Source organism: Pelodiscus sinensis, chromosome 23 (assembly GCF_049634645.1).
Source record: "Pelodiscus sinensis isolate JC-2024 chromosome 23, ASM4963464v1, whole genome shotgun sequence".
NCBI lineage: Eukaryota > Metazoa > Chordata > Testudines > Trionychidae > Pelodiscus > Pelodiscus sinensis.
Window position 1 is genome coordinate 500,536 of NC_134733.1, and position 18,776 is coordinate 519,311.

Below are 18,776 nucleotides of genomic sequence, written 5' to 3' on the forward strand. Positions count from 1 at the left end.
ACTCTAACCCAATCCCCCCCTCCCCTAGAGCCAGGCACCCCCAGCCCCCCGCTCTAACCCAATCCCCCCCCTCCCCTAGAGCCAGGCACCCCCAGCCCCCCGCTCTAACCCAATCCCCCACCTCCCCTAGAGCCAGGCACCCCCAGCCCCCCACTCTAACCCAATCCCCCCCCCAGAGCCAGGCACCCCCAGCCCCCCACTCTAACCCAATCCCCCCCCCAGAGCCAGGCACCCCCAGCCCCCCACTCTAACCCAATCCCCCCCCCAGAGCCAGGCACCCCCAGCCCCCCGCTCTAACCCAATCCCCCCCCCAGAGCCAGGCACCCCCAGCCCCCCGCTCTAACCCAATCCCCCCCCCAGAGCCAGGCACCCCCAGCCCCCCGCTCTAACCCAATCCCCCCCCTCCCCTAGAGCCAGGCACCCCCAGCCCCCCGCTCTAACCCAATCCCCCACCTCCCCTAGAGCCAGGCACCCCCAGCCCCCCGCTCTAACCCAATCCCCCCCTCCCCTAGAGCCAGGCACCCCCAGCCCCCCGCTCTAACCCAATCCCCCCCCCAGAGCCAGGCACCCCCAGCCCCCCACTCTAACCCAATCCCCCCCCCCAGAGCCAGGCACCCCCAGCCCCCTGCTCTAACCCAATCCCCCCCTCCCCTAGAGCCAGGCACCCCCAGCCCCCCGCTCTAACCCAATCCCCCCCTCCCCCAGAGCCAGGCACCCCCAGCCCCCCGCTCTAACCCAATCCCCCCCTCCCCTAGAGCCAGGCACTCCCAGCCCCCCGCTCTAACCCAATCCCCCCCTCCCCCAGAGCCAGGCACCCCCAGCCCCCCGCTCTAACCCAATCCCCCCCTCCCCTAGAGCCAGGCACCCCCAGCCCCCCGCTCTAACCCAATCCCCCCCTCCCCTAGAGCCAGGCACCCCCAGCCCCCCGCTCTAACCCCTCCCCCAGAGCCAGGCACCCCCAGCCCCCCGCTCTAACCCCTCCCCCAGAGCCAGGCACCCCCAGCCCCCCACTCTAACCCAATCCCCCCCCCTTCCCTAGAGCCAGGCACCCCCAGCCCCCCGCTCTAACCCAATCCCCCCCTCCCCTAGAGCCAGGCACCCCCAGCCCCCCGCTCTAACCCAATCCCCCCCTCCCCTAGAGCCAGGCACCCCCAGCCCCCCGCTCTAACCCAATCCCCCCCTAGAGCCAGGCACCCCCAGCCCCCCGCTCTAACCCAATCCCCCCCCTCCCCTAGAGCCAGGCACCCCCAGCCCCCCGCTCTAACCCAATCCCCCCCCCTTCCCTAGAGCCAGGCACCCCCAGCCCCCCGCTCTAACCCAATCCCCCCCTAGAGCCAGGCACCCCCAGCCCCCCGCTCTAACCCAATCCCCCCCTAGAGCCAGGCACCCCCAGCCCCCCGCTCTAACCCAATCCCCCCCCTAGAGCCAGGCACCCCCAGCCCCCCGCTCTAACCCAATCCCCCCCTAGAGCCAGGCACCCCCAGCCCCCCGCTCTAACCCAATCCCCCCCTCCCCTAGAGCCAGGCACCCCCAGCCCCCCGCTCTAACCCAATCCCCCCCTAGAGCCAGGCACCCCCAGCCCCCCGCTCTAACCCAATCCCCCCCTAGAGCCAGGCACTCCCAGCCCCCCGCTCTAATCCATTTCCCCTCCCCTTCGAGCCACATTCCTCTGAGCAAATAGCCTTGAGAGCCACAGGTTGGGGTTGTGTGGGCTGTGTGAGATCTGTGCTGCCTACATGATCCTTGGGGCCATGGAGCCGCCCATGGCAGTCAGACGGCCTGGGGCCTGGGTGGAGTCTCAATCCTACGGGTCCATTTTTGCAGGACTGATGAGACCTCACTGCAGTGAACTTGCATCGAAAGGACTCTTCTCTCCTACCTCCGTTTGCTGAACGGATTTCTTGTTTCAATTCACTTACAATTCATTTCCTTCGAATACTTTCGTGGAGTTCCTGCTTCCAGGAACATAGATTCTTACCGGGCCGTGGGCAGTAGCAGTGCTTCTGTGGGCGTGGCAACGTGCCTTTCTCTGACTTGAGCGAGAATTGCATGAACCCACAAGTCAGAACTGCCTGGATCTTCTGGCCACTCCCATTCTTGGCTCCAAAACTTGCGCTAAGACGTTTCTGCCTCTCCATGTTGTTTCTTCTCACTTGATGCGTTTCTCTCCACACCTCCAGCCTGCTCTGTGTTCTAGGAGCATCCGCTGCAATCTCTAGCTGCCCTAGCCAAAGCAAAGGGCTGTGAGCTCCCGAGGGAGAAGGCAGCTCTGTCCGGTGCTGTCCCTTCACGAACTGGCTACCTCCGCTCAGGTGGTTTTTCCGAACTTTCCCCGTTTGCTCATCAGGAAATTGGTGACATTCATGAAGATTTTCTTTCTAGCATTCTTTAAATGCCCGTACCTAGGAGGATGAAAGGGCCCTTTTGTTCTAGGTGGGCCCGTGGCACTGTGCGTGCAGTCCATTAAGGTCTGTGTCCTTAAACGGGGAGCACGATGCTCCATCTGCAGCGGCTCCCTGGTCCCTGGCATCCCTCGGTTTTGCATGGCAGCTCAGAGAACAGTCCTGCAGTAATCCGCTTGCTCCTCAGGTCTCACATCCCCAGCTTGGGAGGGTGACAGCTCTGTATGTGTGTGCATGGCCCTCCGCCCACGGAGCCAGCCTGAGGCTAGAAGCGCTTGATAGCTCGGGGGGGGCACAACCCTCTGATTCCATCCTCTGCAGGCTGCTCCCCCGGTGCAGCTGCCATTCCCTGAGGAGCACGGTGGAGCTGAGCACATTGTCCCTGCCTAGCCCGTGGCGTAGCAATGCCGACAGTCGCCCTCCAGGCACCACTGGCTCACCATCCAGCTCAGCCTTTGTTCTCTGTGCTGGGACAGGTGGATGGATCCCTGGCTCTGTGGGGGACACTGGGCCCCACATGGGCCCTCTCGCGACCTGCAGGAGGCTTCTGAACGCTGACCCCAATGAGCAGGCTGACTAGTGAGCGCTGGATGCTTTGCGCCCAAGCGAGCGTCTGCACTGAGCACCCTGGGTGCAGCCTTGCTCTGCTGAGGTCTAGAGCGCAGTTTGGAATCCCTGCTCCAGTGGCCGCAGCTGACCGGGATCCCCTCTCTTCTCTCCCAGATGGGGACCTCACGGACACTCTCAGCTGCCCGCACTCCGTGGCCTCTGGTCCGAATGGCAGCAAGGCCTCTGCGAAGAGCCCCACGCAGCGCTACAACCCCTTCAACGCGGAGACAGCGGCCGTGCTGTCCTCCACCGAAACCACCCCTGCGCACTCTGCCTCCCCGCTGGAGCAGCTGGAGAGCGGCACGGAGCTGGAAGTCATCAGGTTGGTGCCACGCCCCCGGCTGCGGGAGGGAGCTGGCGTTTGCCATGTGCTCTCACGTGGCCACGGGCGAGTAGTGTGGGAGCAGAAAACCTACTTCAGGCAGAGATTCTGGGGTCTTGTTTTATACCTCTGGGACCAAAGCTCTCAGCACCCAGCAGGCCCCACTGGTGTCAGTGCAGACGTCTCTTGAAAACATGGCCTTTGCACTCTAGAGACCCAGGCTGGACCCGGGGCTCCAGAACGAAATCTCCGAAAACACGTTTTATTGGTGGTGCCCGGGCGCCGACTGTCCAGCCTCGGAGTGTGTAGGGCTGGCACATGCTCCTGCAGTGCTCCCCTGCTACTCCTGCAGCACAGCACCGTGCGCTGAGCCTGGGCCACAGCAGTCTTCCCTTTGCGGCTCTGAACCTCCTCCTGCCGACAGCATCGGCTAATTGACTCAGACTCGTCTGTGCCTAGAAACGGCTGTCTGGCCCACAAAGCCCAACCTACAGGAACAGTCAGAGGTGTCTGGCCCTTCCTGGCAGCTACCCTGCCTTTGAGCCTGTGGAGGTCAGTGGCAGGAGCACCCTGAACTCGCCCTCCACAGTCACGGGGCACCACAGCACCCCGAGAAAATCAGGGGGTCTGGATCTAGAAACTGGATCTGTGTCGTGGGGTTCCGCAGCGAGAGGCACTGCACATCCACGCACATCGCCCCATAAACTGGAGACCAGCCCTGTTTGTCATGGCTTTGCCCAGGGGCTTTAAGACCATTCAGAGTCCTTGTCCATTTTGTTCTGTGTCAGCTCATGGTACCTCCTGCTGCCAGCACAGGGCATGAAAGAAGCAGCTTTGAACTGCAGGTGGCTCTTCGTTCCCAACTCCCTGTTTTAGATGGTCGGGGAATGAAGCCTCCCTTGTCAGAACAGCGGGCCCAAAGCATCTCACCGTCCTGTCTTTCTTGAGAGGCCCAGCATAGAAGCTGGGAATATTCTGAGTCCAAGTAGAGAGGCTGCAACGTGCCAGATGCTTGGCCAAAGGGAGGGGAGCCCCATGCTCAGAATAGGGTCGGGGGACTTGGACTCTTTCAGCCTCTGCCCCAGAGTCTCACCTGTGTCCTTGGGCAAGTCGGTTTCCCCACCTGTAGAGCGGACGAATGCAATATGGCCTGTGGATGAAAGGCCTGTTTCCTGCCCCGCTCAGCTCTGCAGATACACCTCTGCACTTTCCTCCTCTGCCTGGCGTCCGACTCACTTGATCAGTAGAAGCATTTCCCTGCGAGTCTGAGGAGTAACCCGGGGGTGGTGTAAATGCTCACCAGGGAGATCCTGGTTTCCACGCACGGGCACGGGCAGGCTTTGGTAATAGCAGCTTAGCGTTCTCCACTTGCAGGTTAGCCAAAAAGAAGAAGACAGGCAAGAAAAAGAAGGTGAAATTGGAAGAAACCGTGAATCCCCCGCCCCCCAGCGCCACAGAGACTGGCCTCCAGCTGGCTGGCCGGGCGAGTGGCGGCAGCAGACTGAGCGGAGGAGCTGAGCTGAAGACAGACAGCAGGCCTCCCTCTCCAGAGGCTGCAGAGGGCCAGGAGAGGCCAGAAGAAATCAGCCAGCGCTCGGCCCTGAGTCAGCTGGGTCTGCGGATCCCAGAGATGAAGGACACCTCCATGGAGAGTGTGGGGCAGCCACTGAGCAAAGTGATCGACACGCTGAACGGGCAGCTGGACCCCAGTGGCTGGAATTGCCACCTTGACCCCCCCGATCGGTCCTTTCGGACTGGCCCACCAGAGGACACCCCCCTTGGGCCGCCCTCTGGCAGCTTTAGCGAGGGGATTTCGACCCCCATGGACTTCTACCGCTTTACCATTGAGAGTCCAAACACTCCTGCGCCAAGTGGTGGCGACCATGACGCTGCAGGGGCTGGCGAATCGCCACATGTCCCTCGTAGCCCTGCGACTGCTGGACAAGAGGAAGGAGGAGAGGGGGGAACATCTGGGGCACTAGGGCACGTGCAGGAGGAAGCAGAGAAAACCCAGGCCAGCAAAGCAGAAGCCGGCAGCGTGGATGCGCTCAGCAGGCGGAAAGGAGACCAGCCCAGCCCCTCTCGGAGCAGCACTGATGACTCTGGCGTGGAGGAGGGACAGGGCAGCCCGCTGGAACCAGCCCATCCGTCAGAGTTCAGGTAGAGAAGGGCAGCATGTCTGAAGCAGGATCTGGGGGGGAGCCCCAGAAGCAGCATGGGGTATATGGTGCAAGACGAGCAGCTGCAGGAGACAGTTGGTCTGAAAGAGCTGGGAGGTGGGAGCTTAGGGGCTGAATTTTGGGCAGGGTGGGCTCTGATTTTTAGAATTGGGGCTTTCTGGCCAGGTCCAGTTGCCCCCAGCGAAGTTTGCCATTAGCTTTGCCTGGGTGGTTCCACGATTGACTGCCTAGGGCCGGGAGAGAGACCTGGAGATGAGCCCAACAGAGAAACCCCTAAACCGACAGCGGCCAGGAGGCCCGGGCAGTCCCAGGTTTCCCATCCTGGAAGAGCAGGTTAGTCGGAGGGCGGGGAGCAGGGTAGGTGCCTTACCCTGTCGTCTGCTCCCTGGCCACACCCCCTGCCCGAAGGCCTTTGCCTCTGCAGCCACAAGCAGAGCTCGTGGGCAAGTGGGAGGTTCAGAGCTCAGGCCACTCCAGGGCTTGTAGTGCTGCCTCCTAATCCCAGTGGAGGCTGCCCAGGTCAGGTGGGTGCAGTGCATGCTGGGACCTGATAGCACCCACCACTACTTCTCAGGGCTGCACACAGGGCCCTTGGCTATTTCTGGGGGGAGGTCCTCTACTTCTCAACCTTCCTCCCCCTTCTCGCTCAGGGTGGATAACAACCATCTACTGCTGCTCATGATCCACGTCTTCCGGGAGAATGAGGAGCAGCTGTTCAGGGTAAGTCTGGCTCCTTCCTCAGCCTGTGACAGGCATGTGGGGCTCTGGCATGTGGGTTCTCCATGTGCATTCCTGAGCTGCCCGAGCCACAGGGAGTCTTCACGTGGGTCGTCTGCATGAGGAAAGCTGCACTGGTGCAGGGCTCGGTGATAATCGCCTTAGCACGTAGCCAGGTTAAACTGCCCCTACATGGGGCGTAGGTGAGACCTGTCGGAGCCATGCTGCAGGCTGGGGCATTGCCAGGCCTGCGGTGCCAGCTTGCAACATGCTTATTCCACGGGTCACTCTCGTCCGGACTAGAGAGCCAAGCTGCGCATGAGCCAGGGTAGAGACCACCGCGTGGCCACACGACCCCAAACTCGCAGCGTTGCCCGGTGGAGATGGAATTGTGGCTGCAGGGGCGGGCTGTGGGCGTGGCAATGCCGTTCCTCACGAGGAACCTCTCCTCTCCTCTCCTCTCCTCTCCTCCCAGATGATCCGAATGAGCACCGGGCACATGGAGGGGAATCTTCAGCTGGTCTATGTCCTGCTGACGGACTGCTACATTTACCTGATCCGGAAAGGTACCTCATCCCCCGGCTTCTCGAAAGGGTCTTCCCAGGAGGCCTGACGGAGGCAGCTGGGGCATTAGCTCCAGGAGGGGGGTTCCCTTTAGAAATCCAGGTGGAGCGTGAAGGTGGTACGGGCCATGTGCCCTGGGGGTTTGTACCACAGTCAGCTGGCTCCAGGGCAGCCGTAATTCTACTTAGCAGCTGTTGGGGGAGCCAGAGCCCCATGTGCCTGCTTAGGTGACAGGCACTGTATCTCACCAGCAAGTCTGCTGGGACAGTCCTTCTCGTCCCTGGAAGTTCAGATCTGTCTGCTGCTCCACAAAAGGCTGCTCGGTCAGCGAGGGAAGCCCTGGCCTGCAGCCAGCTGCTGCTGCTCCTAGGTGGTGGGCGAGATCTGGGCAAATCTCTGTCCTGCATTTTGGGACTGTCCTCCCCTCCTGTTCATATGCCTGTCCTGTGTTCTGTGCTAGGAGCAGCTGAAAAGCCCTACATGGTGGAGGAGGCTGTTTCGTACAATGAGCTAGACTACGTCTCGGTGAGTCCAGGCTGAGCTGGCAGGGTGCAGCACTGCGCTGGGTAGAGCAGAGATGTGCAGGATCACACCTCTTGCTTTGCCTGGTTGGCTTAGGGTCGCTTTCCAGTCCCTGGTATCTGTCCCTCCCTCGCTCCCTGTTGGGACAGGAGAGCATCACTGAGGTACGGAGAGGGGAAGTTCCCACTGGAGTCAGGAACCGTTGGAGGGTTCTGAAGAGCAAATCATCTGTGGCCAGAGGTTTGCAGCCTCAGTGCAGCCAACTACAGATGCAGGGATGCAGAGAAAGTGCCTTTTCCTCCTCCACCCCTGGTACCACCTGAGCCTGCCAACAGCGTCCCATCCCAGCTGCTGCTCTGCCTCCTAGGCTCTGACACAGCCCGTGTTGCCTGCTGCGGCCCGTGGCCAGTAGCCTTGTCCCCATCCTGTTCCTCGGGCTCCCTAATGCGAGCGTGTGTGGTCCCGTGGCAGGTTGGCCTGGATCAGCAGACGGTCACGTTGGTCTGCACCAACCGTCGGAAGCAGTTCCTGCTGGACACGGCCGACGTGGCCCTTACAGAGTAAGCACGACCGCTGCCCACGGATGGGTTGGTCTTCCCATGTGCCTGGAGTTACTGTCGGCCACTTTCCTAGTGCTCCCATGTTCAGAGAACCCTAGAATCCCAGGGCTGGAGGAGACCTCAGGAGCCATCGAGTCCAGCCCCCTGCCCAAGGCAGGACCCCCTCATGAAGCCAACGCACATGAGCGTCGTGAAGGGTGGCGGGTGGATCCTATGCTCTCTCTTCTGGTGATTCAAAGTCCCAGGACAGGCCCTGAGATTTGAGGGGAGGTTTAGTCCCACAAACTGACTTTGAGTGTGTTAAAAGTTGCAAAATGCTCCTACCAGCTCCCTCTGCTGGCTGACACCGTGGTGCCCAGCCTGCTGTCTGCCCGGCCTGCTGCTTTCAATCCCCTCTAATGATCTGTCCATTACTCCTGGGGGTGGCAGGTACTTTGCTGTGAAAGCGTTGGCATTAGCCTTCACCCTGGGTCTGGCTGCGACGGGGTCCAGACAGGCGGGGTGAGGACAGGTTTTCAGTTCACTGGCAGAGGTGGCGCTTTGCTAACACTTGGAAGGGCCAGCAAGGACTCTTGGACTCTGTAGGCCCCGTGTGACCTCAGGCAGCTTTCCGGGCAGCTCTCGCAAGCCGTCTGCAATGGCTCTTGGTTTCCTTCCCACTATGCTGTTCAATTGGGCGTTGTAAGTTGAGGTCTTTCCTGGGCAGGCTCTTTCCCTAGGATTCCTTGGGCCCATGAGCGCCTTTGGGCCCCCCTCCCATAACGGGGTCCGTGTAGGTTGACCCTTGTGAACCCCACACGGTGTCAGTTGGGCTCCATGTGGGGCATGGGTCTGCCCTGTGGACCCGTCGGCCAGGTTGAGTCCGCCCCACCGTTCTGAGCCAGACGTGCCAGCTTTGAATGACTCAGGGCGGGGTGAGGGGTCTCAGTCCAAACGGGGACCTCGACAAAAGTTCTTCTCTACAGGTTCTTCCTGGTCTCTTTGAAGTCAGCCATGATCAAAGGCTGCCGAGAGCCGCCGTACCCCAGCATCCTCACCGACGCCACAATGGAGAAGCTGGCACTGGCCAAGTTTGTGGCCCAGGAGTCAAAGTGCGAGGTGAGGTGGGAATTCGGGGTGTCTTGAAATGGTTTCTTCACCGATGTCTCTTTGTCCCAGCTGAGAGGGACTTCCTGGGCTCCTGCACTCTGCTCTGAGCGCCCTCTTCCCACTGTCCCTAGCTCGGCATGCAACTTCAGCTGGGCAGCTCAGTGTCCACCACCGGTCCCTGCTGTGGCCTGTTGGCTGCTCTGCACTGCCCTGGAGGGGACTGCGGTTTAGCAGCGGAGTCGTTCTGTGTCCCAGCTGTCCTGGTCTGAGCTTGGTGACAGGAAGTGTGCGGAGGGGTCTGTCTCAGGAGTGTCTTAGCCGGGGGTCCCCAACGGGAGTAATTCTCTGAGTTGCTGCCCGACTCCAGGCCCTTAAGGCTTTCAGCTAGTCTGGGAGGGGTGACTCCTGTAGTAGGGACTTCCCAGGCCAGGCTGCTGCTGACCCTGCTGCTGGTAACATTTTGCTTGGTCTGTCTGTCCGTCCGTCCGTCTGTCTGTCTGTCTCTCACAGGCTTCTGAAGTGGTCGTGCGCTTCTATGGCCTCGTCCACTGGGAGGACCCCATGGACGAGGCATTGGGACCAGCTCCTTCCCTTTACACCTCTCCTGAGCCTGCGGTCGCTAAAGAGGGCGTGCTGCATTACAAGGCTGGGTCATCCTACCTGGGGAAGGAGCATTGGAAGACCTGCTTTGTGGTGCTCAGGTGGAGAGGGGACTGCGTTTACGGGGGGCTCTCCTGGCCTGGGGTGTGAAGTGCTCGGGGAGGCGAGGCAGTGCGGCAGCCATCTTGCCTGGTCCAAAGGGCTTCGTGTGCTGAGGCCTGGACAGCCTGGCCATCAGCCCTTATTGACCATAGCAGATTGGCCCCATACGTCAAGGCTAATTTGCATCCAGGAGCAGGCCTTCTCCACACCACTCACAGCTTCAGACCCCACCTGCAGCTGCCCCCAGGGTCTCTGATGGCTGGGGAGGCCTAGCCGGGACAGTAAAGCCGAGAGACCCTGCAGACTCGGGGTGGAGTCAGAGACTTGTGTCCAGCGCTGCTCATACATAGCAGCGGCGCTGGGAGCTGAACCCTGGAGCAGCTGCCTGCTGTAAATGACTCTTCTTGCTGCCCTTGTGACTGTTGAGAGCCAGAGCTGAGAGCCCTGCAGAGCAGGGGCGGGCAAGGATTTTCCCAGAGGGGAGTGTGAGAGGCAGGGCCTCAGGCGGGAGGGGCTGGGCGGGGGCTACAGAGAGCGAGCGAGTGCAGGAGGGTGAAAGAGACACTGAGACAGACTCCGACACAGAGTGAGAGTGTGGGGCAGGGATAAGAGCGGCCACTCGGGGTCAGACCAACGGCCCACCCAGCCCAGTGTCCTGTCTGCCCCAGTGGCCAACGCCAGGCTCCCCAGAGGGAGGGAACACGACAGGGAATCCTTACGTGATCCCTCCCATCACCCGCCTCCAGAGAAACAGGCCAGGGACCCAGCCCTGCCCAGCCCGGCTAATGGCCATCGATGGACCCAACCTCCAGAAATCTAGCTAGCTCTTTTGTGAACCCTGTTAGAGTCCTGGCCTTCAAGATGGAAGGGTGTGTGTCAGTGTGAGAGAGAGAGAGACTGTGTGAAGTACAGAGACAGTGTGACAGACTGCGGGTGTGTGACAGTGATACAGCATGTGTGTGCCAGCTGCTGCTGGGTATGTTTCCGAGAAATCATGCACTGTCTCTTTAAGACAGGGAAAGCTGTCCTGCTCTGTTGTCTCCCCCTCCCTCGCGCTGCAGAGCTGAGGTATTGGGGGAGGGAGGAAGAGAGAGAGAGAGAGAGAGAGAAGGGGAGGCACTGAGATCTTAGACCCAGGCTCTGTCTCTTAAGGCAGGCACTCCTCTGAGTCACCGTCCATGCTTCAGATTGGAGCAGCTCCGCTGTGGGTCTCCCTCTCCCCGACCCCTGCTCTGCAGAAAGGGAGCACCCTGACTTCAGCCCCCTCCCCCTTCAGTGCTGCCCCATTCTGCCCAGCGAGCAGGAGAACCTGGGAGCAGCTCGGTTGCAGGACGGAGCAAGGTGGAGGAGGGGCAGCTGAACACAGGCTGCCGGCTGTAAGTCTGCAACTCTGCTAATCAGCTGGGTGGTCCGGATCCAGCCCTGGCACCTGATTTTCCTCTCCCCAGCTTTCGATCATTCATCCCATTGTGCCAAAGCCCCTTGCTGGGTGTGGAGCTGACCTGCTCTTGTGCAGGACACTGGCTACAGCTACAGCCACCCGTCCAGAGCACGGCGAAGCTCCGTCCTGTCACAGCTGCGCAGTGCTAGCAGCAGGAATCCAGTGTGGAGGAGGGAGGGAAGTTTATGAGACAGCTGCTGGGCTAAAGCGTGGGGAGGTTTGTGTTGCTGGTCAACCGCGCTAGCTGAGTTCCCGGCTTTGTCTTGTGTTTCCAATCGCAGCAATGGGATCCTGTACCAGTACCCAGACCGCACGGACGTTATCCCTCTGCTCTCCGTCAACATGGGGTAAGTGGGCAGGAGGCACGTTGGCTGTGGTGCCTTCATCTTCCCACTGACGTTGGACCTGCCAGAGGCATCGGTTGGTCTCGTTAGAACTCGTCTGTGGCAGGAGTGAGGGGGTCTGGCGTGGAAGGGCCATGAGCTCTAAGGATGGCGGCTGCATCTCTGCATTTCCCAGTCGCTCACCACAGGAGACGGCAGCCTTATGCGGAGAGCCGTGGCCAGTTAGTGAGGGGAGCTGGAGCCTTGCACCAGAGATTGACAGTCGAGGGGTATTTGGTGCTGTGGGAAATGAGTTGGGGGCAGATCTTAGGCCAGTCCCTAATGTGCAGGGTCTGCGCTGTCACAGATCACCATACAGACGGCCTCAGGCCTAGGGAGACTGGACTCGCTCCCCAGGTCCCTGCGATTGGGGCTCAGGTTTCTGCGCTTGGTGAGATGAGGCAACTTGGCACTGGGGATAAAGGAATCCATCCACTCTCCAGGACTGTTGATCTAGCACTAAGATCATTTGAAGTACAAGTCTTCTGGGGATAATTGTTTGGGAATTCCCAGCAGTGGTTGTGCTGTTAGCAGTGATCCTGGGGCCCAAAAATCAGTCTCTCTCTGCTGAGACCCAGCTGGCTGGTCTGAAATGCAGCATTACAGAAGCTTTTCTCTGTCTGTGTTAAGTTAAAATTGGAAGGGATCTGGGAGCCAAGACTCCTGGGTTCCATTCCTGGCTCTGTCACCATCTCTTTGCGGAGCATAAACTCTGCCAAATGAAGTATCAAAACATAATTAGGAAACCAAGAAGGAGTTTGAAGACCAGCTAACTGAAATCTCAAAAAGTAATAGCAAAATATGTTTAAGTACATCAGAAGCAGGAAAAACCAGAGGGACCACAATGCTTGAACTGCTAAAGGAGCACTCAGATATGATACGGTCATTGTGGAGAAACTAAATGAATTCTTTGCATCCATCTTCATGGCTCAAGCATGAGGGAGATCCCCAAACCTGAGCCATTCTTTGTGGGTGACAGATCTGAGGAATTGTCCCAGATTGAACTGTCACTAGAGGTGGTTTTGGAACAAATTGATAAACTGAACAGGAACAAGTCACTGGGACCAGCTGGCATTGACCCAGAGTTCTGAAAGAACTCAAATATGAAACTACTAACCATGGTTTGGAACTTATCCTTTAAATCAGCTTTTGTACCAAATGATCGGATGATAGCTGTCACGTAACTGGATTTTGAGGGGAGCAGCCAGATCACTGCTGTGCCCATGAGGGTGTTTGCCCCAAAAGTGGTACAAAGGGGGCCATGTGAGGGGTCAAACAAAAGCTACTTTCTACTGATTCTGTATCTGCTCTTCATAGATCTGTATAATGTCTGTGTGTGGAGTTATAAATATGAACTCTGTGTTGATGCTGAAAGATTCTCTGTCTGAGGCAGAGCAATGGGCCAGGAATGTTTGCCCATCGACATGCTAATGAGCAAAGCTCCATGGAACAATAGCGCTCTACAGGCCAAGGACACACATCAAGAATGGTGACTGATACCTAAGGGCTACCAGCAGGGGACACAGGATAGGCCATGGGCCAGGTGACCTGCTGCAGCCAAGAAGAGACCGGGAAGGAGGGATAAATAGGCCATGTGGTGGACTCCAACTTGGTATTCAGCTCAGCCCTTCATCCCAGAGGCAGCAGTGCAGGGATCGAAGAGCCAGAAAGACCTGTGTAGGATGTACATCAAAGACTTTTAAGTCAGCAGTTATAATATCTCTGCTGCAAGCCTGCATCGAGAACTGGGAGATTCGATGCATGTAACGTCTGATACTTTAACAACCTCACTCTTTCTTTCTTTCTTTCTTTCTTTCTTTCTTTCTTTCTTTCTTTCTTTCTTTCTTTCTTTCTTTCTTTCTTTCTTTCTTTCTTTCTTTCTTTCTTGTAGTAATAAACCTTTAGATGTTAGATGCTAAAGGCTTGGCTCAGCGTGATTTGTGGGTAAGGTCCAGAGGGTAAATTGACCAGGGATCTATGGCTGGTTTCTTGGAACTGGACAGAACTTGTTCAGGGTAGGTGGGATTGAGTTCTAAGACCCCCCACCGGTGTATGAGGCCCAGGGCCATCTGGGGCACGGATATTGCTGGGGTGTCGGAGGGGTTTTGCTCATGAGGCTTCAGGCAGGCAGCTGAAGCGCTCGGTGGGACTGGTTTGTGGCCTGTTTGGAAAGGTCTCCAGTCTGGGGTTTGTAAGGAGCCCCAAATTTAAGCAATTCTCCCTGAGCGGACGCCCTCAGCTGTGCCCAGACCCGGCCCGGTCCGTCCTGGAGGTCTTTTGGGGCCAACACCCTCCCCTCCCATGGGTACAGCAGTGATCTGTCTGCTCCCCTCAAAATCCAGTAACGTGACAATAGCTAATGTGGCACCAATAATTGGCTCTAGCGGTGATGCTGGTAACTACAGGCTGGTACGGCTAACTTCAGGACCGAGCAAATTGGTTTAAACTATAGTGAAAACCAGAAATATTGGGGGGAAAGTCAACATGGTTTCTGGAAATGGAAATCCTGCCTCACTAATCTACTTGAGTTCTCTGAGGGTGTCAGCAGGCATATGGACAAGGGGGATCCAGTGAATATAGCGTACTTAGATCTCCAGAAAGCCTTTGACAAAGTCCCTCACCAACGGCTCTTAAGCAAAATGAGCTGACATGGGATAAGTGGGCAGGTCCTCTCCTGGACTGATGACTGGTTAAAAGGCAGGAAACAAAGGGTAGGAATCAATGGTCAGTTTTCAGAATGGAGAGAGGTAACCAACAATGTCCCCCATGGGTCCATAATGGGACAATCCTATTCGACATATTCATAAATGATCTGGAGAACATGGTATACAGTGAGGGGGCAAAATTTGCAGATGATACAAAACTGTTCAAGATAGTTAAGTCCAAAGCAAACTGTGAAGAGCTTTAAACCAGAATGGGACACCATTCCTTACCAATACTAGTGGTCTGGAACGGGTCCCAAAGGAGGAGAGATTAGAACAGGCGGTCTCCAACCTTTTTACACCCAAGATCACTTTTTAAATGACAGATCAAGTCAAGATCTACCGCCCTGCCCCTTTCTCGAAGCCCTACCCTCTCTATTCTCCTCCTATCCATCACTTGCTATCCCCAACCCTTATACTGCTGCTTTTTTCACAATTCTTCTGTAGGAAGAAGTTTTTCCAACATTTGACCTGTCTAGACTGGACCAAATGTCAGAAACCCCTTCTTTTGGAAGCCCCCTTATTCCTCGTGGAAAGAGGAATATAGGGGTGACCGAAACAGTACATTTGCTCTTCCACTAAAAGAAGCGGAAGAACAAACACATCCCTGGATGCAGAGGAGTTTTTCTGGGATATCTCCAGAATCCTGAAAAACTCTTGCAGTCTAGCCGTACTCTTTCTGGGCTGAGACAAGATGTGTGGGCTCTGGGGTGGGAATGAGGGGTTTGGGTGTGGGAAGGGGTGAGAGATGCAAGCTTTGGGAGGAAATCTGGATGCAGGAGGAGGTGGAGAAGGGGATGCTGGCTCGGGGAGGGGGCTCCAGGCTGGGCAGTTTTGGGATCAGATGTAGGGTTGGGGTACTTTCAAGTAGGAATAAAAGATCCTCCGGAAAAGGGTTTATTTTCCGGAGAACCACGTCTAGACTGGCACTTTTCTCCCGCTTATCCCCAAGCCGGAAAGAAGCAGCAGCCATGTTAATGCAAATACCGCAAGGGATATTTAAATCCCCTGCGGATTTTGCTATTCCAAAGTGTCTAATCTGCATCCCTTTTCCGGAAAAGGGGTGCAGTGTAGACACAGCCAAAAAGTTTCTGCATTGTCTTTATTTCTGAGAAGGGCAGGGAACCTGTTTTGACCCACAGAAAAGTCAATTGGGGCCACACAAGTGAGATGCAAAATAAAAACTCCTCCAAACCCCCCACAAGCCTCACAACTGTGCTGGTGGGAGCAGGGCACATGGTATTGGGGAAGGATGCCAGGGGGTACCGGGACAGGGGACGGGGTGCTGGGGCAGGGTGCCAGTGGGTGCTGGGGCAAGGGACAGGGGGCCAGTGGGTTTCGGGGCAAGGGCCTGGGGCAGAGGACAGGGTGTCAGTGGAGGCAAGGGACAGGGTGCTGGCAGGGGGTGGGGACAGGGTGCTGGCAGGGGGTGGGGACAGGGTGCCAGTGGGGGGCAGAGTGCCAGTGGGAACAGGGGGCAGGGTGTTGGCTGGGGCAGGGAATCCTCAGCACATGCCTGCCCCCCTCCCAGAGGAGGGAAGCTCTGGCAAGAGCCTCCTCCAGGACTCCTCCCCCGCAGAGGAGGGGAGCCCTGGTGTGTGCCTCTCCTCCCCCCCCCCCCGAAACCCCAACATGCTCCTTCCTCCGGGACTCCTACCTCCTCCTGGCACGCCACAGACCTGGAGGAGGGGAGCAGGCAGCGCACTTCCAGAAACCCCGGAAGTGGTGCACAGCTGCCGGACTTCCCTCCACCCCGCAGGAAGCCGCTACTACCTCCATTTTCGGAGGTAGGTAGTGGGGCTTCTTGGGGGTGGGGGGAATTGGGGGGCCCCGAACGAATGCCTCGCGATCGACTGATTGAGCCCTCCCAATCGACCAGTCGATCGCTATCGACGGGTTGGCTACCACTGGATTAAAGAGACTAGGACTTTTCAGTTTAGAAAAGAGGAGATTAAGGGGGGATAGGATAGAGGTCTATAAAATTATTAGCGGTGTGGAGAAAATGAATAAGGAAAAGTTATTTACTTGTTCCCACAATGGAAGAACTAGGGGCCACCAAATGAAACTAATGGGCAGCAGGTTTAAAACAAATAAAAGGAAGTTCTTCTTCACACGGCGCACAGTCAACCTGTGGAACTCCTTGCCGGAGGAGGTTGTGAAGGGGGTTTAAAAGAGAACTAGATACATTCCTGGAGGTTAGGTCCATCACTGGCTATTAGCCAGGCTGGGTAAGGAGTGGTGTCCCTGGCCTCTGTTTACCAGAGGGTGCAGATGGGTGACAGGATGAATCACTTAAGGCTTCTGGGGCACCTGGCATTGGCCACTGTCAGCAGACAGGACGCTGGGCAGGATCTTTGGTCTGACGCAGTCTGGCTGTTCTTATGTTCTTAACGTTGAACAAGTCACTTAGTCTGTGCCTCAATTTCCCCGATTATAGAGTGTGAATTCTTTTCGACGCATTAGACCTAAGTATTTGGACAGGTGCCTGTGAAATCTGTGAGAGCCCCAGCCCGTATTCCCATTAGCTCTGCTGCCTGCTTCACGAGAAGGGGTGAAGAAGTGAGGTTACTGCACAGAAGGGGTCCTAGGACTCAGACCATTCCAGTAGCATCGCTCAGGGCGCAGAGGAGCCATTAGCAGGTTGGCCGTGGCAGGAGTAGGCAGTCCTCTGACAGGAGAGTATGTGGCCAAGGCCCTGGTGGCTGACCCCGTGTTTGGGCTGTGGGGGACCCCTCCTGGCCTGTATCTGTAAGCACTGCCCAGCGGGGGGGCGCCTGAGTTGCCTACGGTCACGTGGACAAAGACCCAACCGGTTCTTACCTGTTGAGGACAGGGACTGAACAGAGGCAGGGAGTGTTGGGGGACAAGTCGGGGCAACCATGCAGGGGGTTGGGAGTCTAGAGGCCTAGGCCACGTCACGTCTGTGTTGTGTTGTACCCTGGAGAAGCAAGAACCCCTCTACTCTACGGGCTGGCAGAGACCGTTCTGGCTGCTCCAGGGGTGCGGGATCGGGGGCTGCTACTTCGAAATAGCAGCGTGGCGCGTCCACACGCCTGTTCCGGGATAGCTCCTCTGGAAGAGGCGTTGTTCCTCGTGGAATGCGGCTTGCAAGTTTTGGAATGAGCCGCCCGGTATTTTGAAATCGTTTCCCAGGACCGGAGTGGCTGTGCAGACGCTCGCACTGTTCTCCCGAAATCACGCTGCATTGGAGATGCACCCAGAGGCAGTGAGTTCCCTGCGCTTGAACCCTCCCATAGAAATACCTCCCCGCTCCCCAGCCTCTCAGCAGCCCTCGAGGGGCTCTCTGCCAGCCCCACTCACCTGCTCACTGCTCCCAGGATGGTGCAGAGCCAGGTTTCTAGCCAGATTCATTAGACCCAACACCTCTGATTGCCCCTGGAAGCAGGTGGGAGAGCCACTGCTGCTCAAGGGTCCAGGCTGACAGCAGAGCCTGTGGATGTCCTAGGCGGTTCTTTCACGGAGCATTGAGCCAGTGCAGGCTGGGCCAGCTGAGGCTTTGCCGTCAGCAGAGGCAGCCCTGCCCAGAGGGGATTGCACTAGCCCAACTGGAAGGGGCAAAGGCCTGGTGTGCCCAAGGGAATGCTGCGGGCTGTGAGCTCGCTGGAGACAGCTCAAAGCAGGCCTGTGTCATTGTGCCAGCTGGGCATCCAAGAGCTTCCGGAGGGTTAGCATTAGCCTGGGATCGGGAGCTTTGGGCAACAGGTGCTGCAGTGGTACCCCCCGTCCAAGCATCATCGCCTCCACCTACTCCAGGCCGAGCCTCGGCCAGCTTGTCCTCAGGCAGCCCCAGCGCTGGCCAGGCATCGAGCAGGCCTAGATCAGAGCTCAGAATCGTCGGTGTAGCAATGGCCATGCAGCCCCAAACACCTGCCAGTCACGGCTCATGGCTAAGAACGGCCATTCTGGGTCAGACTGTTCAGTGTCCTGTCTTACCAGATGCCCCAGAGGGAGGGATCACAACAGGTATTCTTCACGTGATCCCTCCCGTCACCCACCTCCAGAGAAGCAGAGGCTAGGGACACCATTCCTACCCAGCCTGGCTAATAGCCATTGATGGACCCAACCTCCATGAATCTATCTAGCTCTTTTTTGAACCCTGTTGAAGTTCTAGCCTTCACTGCATCCTCTAGCGAGGAGTTCCACAGGTTGACTATGCGCTGAGTAAAGAAAAACTTCCTTTTGTTTGTTTCAAACCTGCTGCCTATTAATTTCATTTGGTGACCCCTAGTCCTTATATTGTGGGACTAAGTAAATAACTTTTCCTTATTCACTTTTTCCATACCAGTCATGATTTTATAGATCTCTGTCATATCCCCCCTTAGTCTCCTCTTTTCTAAGCTGAAAACATAGATAGACATCTGTCAGGGATGGTGTAGGTGGAGCTTGGTCCTGCCTTGAGGGCGGGGGGCTGGACTCGATGACCTCTTGAGGTCCCTTCCAGTCCTATTATTCTATGATTCTATGATTCTATGAAAAGTCCGAGTCTTTTTAATCTTTCTTCATATGGGACCCGTTCCTCACTCCTAATCATTTTAGTTGCCCTTTTCTGAACCTTTTCCAAT

General features: G+C 57.4%; 1 protein-coding gene and 1 long non-coding RNA gene across 6 annotated transcripts in view; one reads left to right on the forward strand and one right to left on the reverse strand.

The window, feature by feature from the left end:
- PLEKHM2 (pleckstrin homology and RUN domain containing M2) overlaps positions 1 to 18,776 on the forward strand; it is an 89,989-nt gene that overhangs the window by 63,297 nt on the left and 7,916 nt on the right. For 4 of the 5 annotated variants that reach the window (XM_075906324.1, XM_075906323.1, XM_075906326.1 and 1 more), the window contains 9 exons: positions 3,126 to 3,333; positions 4,708 to 5,493; positions 6,164 to 6,233; positions 6,706 to 6,796; positions 7,255 to 7,319; positions 7,788 to 7,876; positions 8,842 to 8,974; positions 9,476 to 9,666; positions 11,390 to 11,455. In XM_075906324.1, coding sequence (XP_075762439.1) covers positions 3,126 to 3,333; positions 4,708 to 5,493; positions 6,164 to 6,233; positions 6,706 to 6,796; positions 7,255 to 7,319; positions 7,788 to 7,876; positions 8,842 to 8,974; positions 9,476 to 9,666; positions 11,390 to 11,455 — 1,699 coding nt within the window. Of the gene's footprint in view, positions 1 to 3,125; positions 3,334 to 4,707; positions 5,494 to 6,163; positions 6,234 to 6,705; positions 6,797 to 7,254; positions 7,320 to 7,787; positions 7,877 to 8,841; positions 8,975 to 9,475; positions 9,667 to 11,389; positions 11,456 to 12,808; positions 14,910 to 18,776 lie in introns of those variants that run through there. The other variant, XM_075906327.1, reaches the window with a different exon arrangement.
- Positions 10,888 to 18,776, reverse strand: part of LOC142819404 (uncharacterized) — a 32,567-nt gene continuing 24,678 nt past the window's right edge. Inside the window, exon 3 of the long non-coding RNA XR_012897276.1 lies at positions 10,888 to 12,203. This is a non-coding gene — a long non-coding RNA (uncharacterized LOC142819404). The remainder of the gene's footprint in view (positions 12,204 to 18,776) is intronic.